At 30.3% G+C, this 10,127-nt stretch overlaps 1 protein-coding gene and 1 pseudogene across 1 annotated transcript; one reads left to right on the forward strand and one right to left on the reverse strand.

Moving 5' to 3' along the window:
- Positions 1 to 584: 584 nt before the first annotated feature.
- Positions 585 to 3,964, reverse strand: LOC114424027 (annotated as a pseudogene).
- Positions 3,965 to 8,042: 4,078 nt separating this feature from the next.
- On the forward strand, positions 8,043 to 9,792 carry LOC114421018 (transcription factor MYB57-like). Its single transcript, XM_028386767.1, has 3 exons — positions 8,043 to 8,233; positions 8,768 to 8,897; positions 8,989 to 9,792. Exons 1-3 carry the CDS (start codon positions 8,104 to 8,106, stop codon positions 9,554 to 9,556), a joined length of 828 nt encoding a protein of 275 aa, XP_028242568.1. The 5' UTR covers positions 8,043 to 8,103; the 3' UTR covers positions 9,557 to 9,792.
- The last annotated feature ends 335 nt before the right edge of the window (positions 9,793 to 10,127 follow it).

Consider the following 10,127-nt stretch of genomic DNA (forward strand, 5'->3'; position numbering starts at 1 on the left):
GCAAAGCTGGAAAAATACATTAGATCAGCTGGAATTCTTGATTCCTAGCTGTTGAACATTATGCTGAATTGTTGAAATCCTTATTGGACTTCTTCTGGGAAAATTTGTGGGATTGGACCAAAATAAGTTCACCATTGGATAAACCAGTTTGGAAAATTGTATACAATATTATTTTTGAAATAAATTAACCATGAATGTTTGAATTTATTGTTCTGATGTCAAAACACATTCGTCCAGACATCAATATAGTCCCAATAAGTGTATCCTGCAGAGTCAAAAGGTGCAGAAAACTTTTTGGGTTGGTTAAGATTAGATCCGTAATGTTGTGGCTGTATTACTTTCAAAATTTCGATTGTAGAGTGGGTATTTAAGCTTGGGTCTTTTGAATCTTTGAAGTGCTTTTGAATCTTTGAAGTGCTTGATGGATACTGATCATACTATTTCCTTACAGAAAAGTGTTATTTAGCATGAATGATTTTCATAAGAAATTGCATGAAATGAATTATAACCAATAAAATATTGGCTGACAACATTTGAGAGGGGCATGCATTAACGTTTCTATAAAGTGCACTTTCCTACGAAGGTTATAAGAGCAATTCTTGTTCAATGTCAGGACCCTTGCTCATGAAATTTCTCACGAACTCTTCAAATGTAATGGAGCTGTAGATGGGGCGAGCACCAGAACTTAACCAAAGCTTTGCAGGTTCTATAATCTGTTCATTTGTTGGACGGATAAAATATGCAACAGTGGTCCTCGCAATGCCTGAATTTGTGACGACACGGTGTTCAGCACCGATGAACCTTCCATTGCTAATGATCTGCACATTGATAAGTCACAATTGAATTTCGTACGTCATGCAAAACCTTATCTAATAATGAATGGGATCGAATTAGGAACCAAATCACTTGACCTAGCTATTTACCCTAGTGTTTTCCTAATTAAAAAATAACACCTATATGGTCGATCATTAACAAATTAACTAGGAAAGATAATTTTTTTGAGTAACTAGGAAAGATATAATAGTATTGCCACATCTCAATTTTTAATTGAGAAAACAAAGAAAGAAATAAGACACGAGACGAGAGCAAGTAATTTCAATCCCATTAAGTACAAGTGATTAATCATCATGTATGTGTGTGATGTGAAGTTTTAGAATACAAATATTATGCCAACTAATGTACTAGTGTACTACTTATAATTATATCAATGTCAAATACTAGTAGTTAGTAATTTCTGAGCTAACATGATGGAGAAACATACACCTGCAACATAAGGCTAATGTTAACCACAAAAGCATAAGGAATTGGTTCAACAACAATCCATTCCCCATCTTTGAAGACTTGAAGTGCATTTATATCTTTTTCTTGAAGAAGAACGGTAGCAAGGTCTGGATCTCGGTGCTTAGGAGCTCCCAAAGTTAAACTTGGTTCTGGGCAAGGCGGGTAGTGATGAGCTAGCAATAATGGACTATCACTAAGTCCACCACAACAGTATTTTGGGTCAAGCCCTAATCCTTCACATAACAGCTCCAAAATTTTGACTCCTAGTGTTCTCATTTCTTGTGCGTATTTTGCAACAACTTCACTGCAACGTGCCATCACCAAAAAAAAATTACTTAAATTATTGAACATTAAACCAGCTAATAGCCAATTCGTAGTGGATACAATAATTTTTTCGTTAATTAGAATGAGTTGGGTTGTAAAAGAAGATAAATAATATTTTTCGTGTTAAGATTACAATCACTGATAATGATAATAAATACCAATAATAATATATTAATAACAATTATTATTGTATTTAAGACAATGACCCTTTAGAATGTGCTTTTACTCAAGAAAAGGGTACTGAAGGATATGTTTTATTTACAAAAAGTATAATATATATACATCATGCATTATCAATCAGTCCTAATACTAATGCTAAGATAGTGTGATCCACACAATTAGTGGGATTGTATCTTTATCTAGAAAAGGAAAGTAAATATACACATATTAATTACAAAGATAATTTCCAACATTTTTTCCCCAAATGACTGACTTTCTCATATACGAGGAAAAATTGTGAAATATTTGTCAACTGGATTTGTGTGTGTTTTCATAAAGAGGGAAGGTACGTAGTTAGTTGTACGTAATGGGTGGTAACTATATATATGAAAGTGTTGATGTCAATTGTACTCTTTGGTAATTAGGACTAGATATGCAACTATAGTAACGGTAGGTAGAGATGATAATAATGTTCAATTAGTGATGACTCATGGTATAAATAATGCATACGGACATTGCAGATGAATCAGTGATGACTCATGGTATAAATAATGCATACGGACATTGCAGATGAATCAGTGATGACTCATGGATGTTCAGACTAAACCGAGTGTAATGGTTAAAATCTCATTACCAACTTATTTTAGAAAATGCATGTAGAGAAAAAAAATCGACGAATATGAAATAATCTAGAAATAAAATTAATAGGAATTAATTATGCTTCAAATAATAGATTGGAATTAAAAAATTTGATTGACCTACTATAATTTTGTAAGATATCATGTCAACCGACCCGAGAACACATCAACTTCTACGTACATTCAAAGCATCTCTGACTTGAATTGAAATTTATAGTATCATTATCAATTTATCATTGTCAAGGATTTACTATAATTTATTTATATAAATGCTGACTCAAAGATGAAATAAGATTGCATTTCGTGAAGCTCATTTAAATTAAGTTGCACAAGAAACTATATACTTAAAATAAGAAAAAATACATAAAATGAAAGCGCGCAATAGATAGACTTGTATATTATTTTACCGATATTTTGCAGGTTTTTGAGGCAAAAACTCCATAAATTCTCCCGAAGGTGGACAGAAGTGTCTTAATGTGTCCCTCCAAAACTGAACGATGTCTTTGTTGTTAATCTCGCGGCTTGTATAGAGCCTGCAACTTCCGTTTGGGTCTCGGGAGCTTTCCCTTATCTTTTCTTCAGCAGGCATGGCATGAAATTCCTTGAAGATATTCAGTGTATCATCCATTAACTCCTTGGAAACTCCATGGTTGATAACCTACATCACAGTTTTTCATATATATTAACTAAATGTGTTCACCATTTTAGCACTGAGGTGTATTCAAATTAATTCTCAAAAATAGTCTCATCCTAGACCCCATTATGTGCGTGGGAGTTATATTGTCATTTTGGCTGCTCTTTTTTAATCATACATATTAACTTAATTTCACTTTTGATTCTAGAATACTTTTGCTAATCCTTTTTGCTTTTTTTTATTAAGATAGTTAGAAACAATTTCAATATCATATATTATATTTATCAAATCCTTTATTAAATAATAGATTTTACTCATATGACACTAAAAAAAATGATATAATTAGCCGCTAAGATATTGCTAGTATTTGTATGTATTATAACTGAAAAATTTGTAAAATTTATTAAATATTTTACGGAAAACTAATGGAGCAACTAAACTTGTACAATTATGATACCAGGGAGACTCATTTTATGCAATTGAGATTCAAAGGACCATATGCATATTGTGATACCTAATTAAGAAACTAAAAGTGTAATTTAGTCTACATATTTTTAGTACACGAAAATGAAGCAATTTGTTATTATCTGGAGTTTTTTACTATATAGTTACCTGCTATGTGTGCTGATTAATTTAAAAAGGAGAAATTATTAGATGGAAGTAGAAAACACATAGGTAGTGAAATTACTTAAAACACAAAGGAAAAGAAAATTCTTGAGAAAGAACCTGGAAAAACCCAAACTCCTCGGAGGCTTTCAAAATCTGTTTCAAGGTTTCAGCACGATCATGTAGCCCAAGATCCACCACCAGGATTTTTTCTTGTCGGAAGCTACAACCATGCCAGGTCTACTTTCCGGTGGTTGCACGTAGGATAAGGGCACTGAGGAATGAAGATGGAACCAGCTTGAGACAAGCTTTTGATCCATGTTGTTAACTCCTATATTCTCTTGAATGTGTGTACAAGACAATGTTTTCTAAATATTGTGTACAAGGCAATGAAGGCGTAAAGAAGTTTGATATATATCACATATATATTTCTTATCCAGTAGAAACTCTTTAAATTAATACTCGATAAATTAATAAATTCTCTAAAATAATAAATTTGTTTGGTTCCGATTTGGATCAATGTAAAAAATTGAAAAATTTAATAAAATAATAAGATAATAATTTTTGGTGAGATCCTTTTATAATTTTCGGTCCCAATAAAATCATAAATTAATAATTCTTAGAAACTGAAAAAAATATATTATACTCTATTGAAAATGATTCAATAGTTGTATGTTTTCCTTTAAAGTTCAAGTCTATTTGGAGCTCATCTCTAACTTTTCTTATTACATCCAATAGTTCAGGTGTTGTATTTTTATATTGTATCATAAAATTATAAAGAGTGTTCGACGTTATAAGTGTTTTCTTTCGCGTAACAGGCTCCAAAGACATCGTATCATCTTCGTCGTCATCCTCCGCATTGTTCTCAATGATAGTACCTACAATATCTTTTAAACTCTGAACCTCCGAACATGCTTCATTTTCACCTGGGTAGTTCATTAGATTGTCGATATTCATCTTATTACGATAGCCACATTGATTGATCATAGTCTCGAGGTCATATAATTTATATATGTCAAACTTGCTTAAGAATATATTGAACACATTTGTTATTCTTGTTTACATTTTAAGTACTTCAAAAGTTATTATTGATTTTCAATGCATATGAACACAATAGTTACTAATTTACGTTGAGTCTCAAGGTTCGCTGCAACGTAATTCTAAGAGACATAGACTAATTTATCTTTTTGTTTGGTATGTACAATATAATTACTTAAAAACTCTTTAAATTAATAATTATTAATTTATTGATAAATTAATAACTCTCTAAATTAATAAATTTCTTCGATCCTGACATTATTAATGTATAAAGTTTTAACTGTATGTTGATTATACAGAGAAAAAGAAAAGTTAAAATTAAGTCTGAATTCCTTTTTTTTTGTTATTATTTATAACGAATTAAGTCTGAATTCTGATTGGTGGAGTATGACTTTGAAAATTATTTAAGGCGCTACCTACTTAATAGTAAATACATAAGATGGGTGATCATATGAGGGAGTTTGCACGCAATTACGCAATTCACACATTTGACATCTGAAGTCTACAAAAATTCTAGTCTACTACTATAACTATTATATTGCCACCTCACCGTTATCATCAACTTCGATCGATAATTAGATAATTGTAGAAAATTTAGTCAATTCATTGAATTACAATTACTTATCAGATTGCAATTAAGAAGTAGATATTATTATAAACCTAAAAAAATAGAAGTAGATATACTATAGACAGAAAAATCATATTTTATACTAATTTTAACTGCTTTAGACCATATTGATACTATTTAGAGAATACAAGTTTTTTCTATTGGTATTCTTTTACGGTTTTACCATGAAAGTGGTATTATTTTTGTAGAGAAGTATACATATATTATAGTACCAAGAAACTGGTATTATTTTATTTTAAAGAAGTATAATTCGACCACTATTTAACTACTGCGCACAGCTCTTTCTGCTTTTTTATGATAATTAAAATACAAGTTTACAATACAATTAATAATAATAAAATATTAATATATTTTTTCTTGTTAATAAAAAATATTTCATTAATTATATGTTGAAATTAGAATACCGAAAACTTAATATTCGATTTTGTAGTTATCTATGAAAAAAAAATTAAAATGATATAATTAATCATTTGACTTTAAGAAATTTTTATTTTTTTATTATTAAGTAATTGGCTAATGTTTATTTTTGATAAAAAAATATAAATTGATTTTTTAATATATGTTCAAAAATAACATTTTACATGCGATGAAAACCAAATTATTTTATTCAAAAAATAAAAAAAAATGAATTGTTTAATTTATTCAAACAAAATTTGAAAAGAAAATAAATAAATTGTCATGTATTTCAACTTTTCAAAATTTTGAAATATTTTTATCTGCATTTACCTTCACTATAATTTAATTAAACTAGAGAAGAGGATTTATTACAGTTAACTAAATCGGGGACGTATTGAATTAAATAAATTAAAAAGATAAGGATTACTGTTTACACATTAGTTGGCATATGCAGAACAAGCTTACTACATCATATAGAGCCCAGCAAGATAGAACAGAATATGTTGAAGTCGGTAATTATGAACAGGTTAACTTATGGACGTTCATAAATAACGATGTTTTTTTAATTAAATTGATTATTGAAAAACATGAAGATTCCAAGAATTGGTAAAATGGGTGGGAAAACAAATACATCATATGATGACTCGGAGTGAGCAACCTGTTCATATTAATTCATGTTAAACAACTCGTTCGTGAATGTGGATACATTTTTGTAGATTTGACTTTTTTATTATTTCTGCGCGTTGTGCCATTAAAATAACAATGATGACATTTAATTTTAAAAATTATGAAAATTCTATGATTTTAATCGGGTAGCATAAAAATAGCATGAAAAGGATAATAGAAAAATCAAATTCACTGTTAAATAAATGCCATCAAAATTTAGCTGTTTCCAGTAATCTTGATCGATCTGACAGGCACCAGCATTTGTTTCCTAATGTCATTTAATTTTGGAATAATTCTAAAGCCCATTATTACTTGTTAAATACTCCCTTTCCTCTTATCCTTAGTACTTCTTAAGTCTCATAATTATTACGTGATAAAAAAATATTTTAAAATAATTATTATTTTAAAATTTGTTTAGCGATCAAGATAAAAGGAAATACGATAGGATAATAATTCTATTATATTATAATTTATTTATTATTATGTTAATAAGATAAGATGGTGTTATGTTATTGTTTATCCTATTCTATTATACTCTATTGTATATTTTTATCCTAATTCGATATGTAATCTTCGATGCTCAACGCTATTATGAAATATGAACATAGAGAAAAAAGGGTCGGCATATTCTCGCTACAGAATAAAAAAAATCTCTAAATAAACTCCGACAAACATTTGTATGGAGAAAACTTTGAAATCGATTGTCGTTGTTTTTGCATCATCACTCAAAATTAGATTTGGGGAAGAAGATCGTAATCTTGCATATGTACACGTGAGCGTAAACGCCACTAATATTAATTGTCTACTTTTGAATGGCAAAATTCTTAAACGAAGAAGATCCATAAAGCATTCCATTATCTTTCAGCACTATCAAATCAAGCATCCCATACCAAAGCCTACGAAACTTTAGAAGATCTTGAAGTTTCGTTTGCATCTTTTAGCGAACAACTTTACATTTTTCAATTGTTTCAGTTGCTGTCAATACCTATTTACGGGCAAAACCACTTTCAGTATCATATGAACTAAGCAATTAAACAATGTTTTAATGCACCAAATATGCTACTAATTACAGTAGGAAGGCCACGTGTTGACTAAGTGACTCACCTTTCACATAGTCATGTTCCCCATTATACCTTAATTGGAATCCTATGCTGAAAATTATGGTTAGTTTCATTGAACAATTTTAAAGCACACAGCCAAGGTTGGTAAAAAAAACATAAAACAAAATAGCATGCTTTACAAATATATTCTAATAATCAATATACATGTAATCTAAATCCTGAATTAAGGATTAATTAATAATTAATCATACAGCTGTTGGACTAGCCTTGGATCAAAAGCCACTTTCAAGGGAACAACAAGGCACTCCAGTTTATTTTATTTTATTTTTTTTGTCTTGATTAAAGATTATGTCGTGCATATGATGAACCATATTTCTACTTTCGCTGGAATATATCTGTATTATATTCCGTACGGGAGCTTAAGATTTCCTTGATCCACTAGCCCCATTCTCATTGCAAAGGTAATTAAGCTGTGAAACATATGTGGAGTATATAGCTGACATCACAATAAAGAACTGAGGAATTAATTTCAAAGTTCTCAATGATAATATCTATTTAAGATATGGCCCACTAACATGGTATAAATGGAGCATGATATATTAATATTCGTTATAGAAACCACAGATATAAGTAGGATTGTGTCTAATAAGTTAAAGTGAAATCGTGGTAGCTATGATGGGTTCGCTTGCTACACAGAAAGGGTGGAGGAAAGGCCCTTGGACTGGTGAAGAGGACAAGTTGTTAAGTGAATATGTTAGCTTGCATGGGGATGGTAGGTGGAGTTCGGTGGCGAAATTTACAGGTATATTACTTTTACTTTGATTCCCATATATTATGAATATTGCACCACGTACCCCTAAATTATTAAACGATAGAAGTAAAATTTGGGAATGTGAAAAACAAGGAGAAGGTGAAAATGCAGACGAATATATACATGAAGGTTGAACTCCACTTTTTGTACGAATATATTTGTTTTTTTTTTTTTTGCCAATAAAGTATATAGGTATATGGGATGAAAATTTCACGAGATATATACGTTGTATGAGATGTAAAACGGGTGTTTGTGATGTATAGGCTTCTATATCTTATTACCCTAAAGTGAATGGTAAAAGATATATTTGCAATTTAGTTCTCTTATGAGTGTGAATGAAATGTAACTTTAAAATTGTGAAATTTTTCATAGTTATTTTTGTGTGACTTATATGACACACACTTAATTTTGATAATTAAGAAGGAAACATCTATATTTTTCCTTTGTACATATTTCTCTTCTGGCTTCTACCTTTTTTTTAAGACAGTGTCCTACCTTATTAATTCTCCTGTAATTGAATTTCAGGATTAAATAGGAGCGGCAAAAGTTGCAGGTTAAGATGGGTAAATTATTTGAGACCCGGCCTCAAGAAAGGTCAATTAACACCGCTGGAAGAAGAAATCATTATTGAACTGCATGCAACCTTGGGTAACAAGTAATTAATAGACACCATATTCTTCTTTGCCTTCTTTTTCTAATTAATTTCTCAAACTTATTATTTTTATGAGAATTACAAAAACATGCAGGTGGTCTACAATAGCAAAGTACTTGTCGGGTAGAACTGATAACGAGATTAAGAATTACTGGAGAACTCACTTCGGGAAGAGGGAGAGATCCAAACACAAGAAGAAGCTGCAAAGGCCAAAAGTGAAAAGGGTGCTTAAACAATTGAAACACAAGCAACAACAGGAACAACAACCTCAAGAGTATGATATTAAAAGCATCATGTCTCATGAAGAGACCGTAAACGAAACAAAATCCTTTGAGACACAAAATTGTAAGCAACAAGAAATGGGCTTCATGTATCCAACAACAGAGCACCAATATACCGTTCCTAATTCCCTGCATGAGGGATTCTCGTCCACGTGGCAAGACAGTACTCTAGTGGATGATGACTCATGGTTTAGTTTATGGGACTTTGATGAACCACAAGGTTTTTCTGATTATGTTGACCAGTTTAGCAAATGTGCCATGCCAAATCAAGCTACCTTTCGAGTTGGAGGGGATTATTCCATGCAAAATGATGTTAAAACTTCTCGTTTTGATGATGCATACGATAACGACCTCTTCTACGGAAAAGACATGTTTGGATGAACTTTCGTATTTTTGGCTAAATGCATGCAACTAGTTCAATATATAAGTTCATCCAAGCCAGTTCATCGACCACTCCATGTCTCCATCGATCTTACTAGGGTTTTTTTTTTTTTCAGTGTACATAGTTGAATATGCTTATATGCATGTTTTTATTTGGCTTTCTTGTGATTGACATAAACTTTTTTTTTGTAGGCGACACAAACTTGTTATTAATGAACTAATAATATTAAATATTATTCCTTCTTCCCTCGTCTGCCATCAAAACCTCTCACATTTTATTTAATTTGAATAAATAAATAGAAAAAATAATAAGAAAACATTAATAAATTTTTAGATTATTTAGTAAGAGAAAATAAATAAAATTTAAAATATGAAGACTAAAAACAATATATATATATATATATATATATATATATTATCTTCAAAATTTTAATATCTCCTGAAATGCATTTGATATATCTCATGTTTATGCTTTTAATATCAAATGAATGATTTAATTTAACCATTTATCTCTCTTCCAATCTTTTATTTTTAATATCTTTAGTGTTAGCTTGCATTTTAATATTTGTTT

This window comes from Glycine soja, chromosome 8, assembly GCF_004193775.1.
Source record: "Glycine soja cultivar W05 chromosome 8, ASM419377v2, whole genome shotgun sequence".
Lineage (NCBI taxonomy): Eukaryota > Viridiplantae > Streptophyta > Magnoliopsida > Fabales > Fabaceae > Glycine > Glycine soja.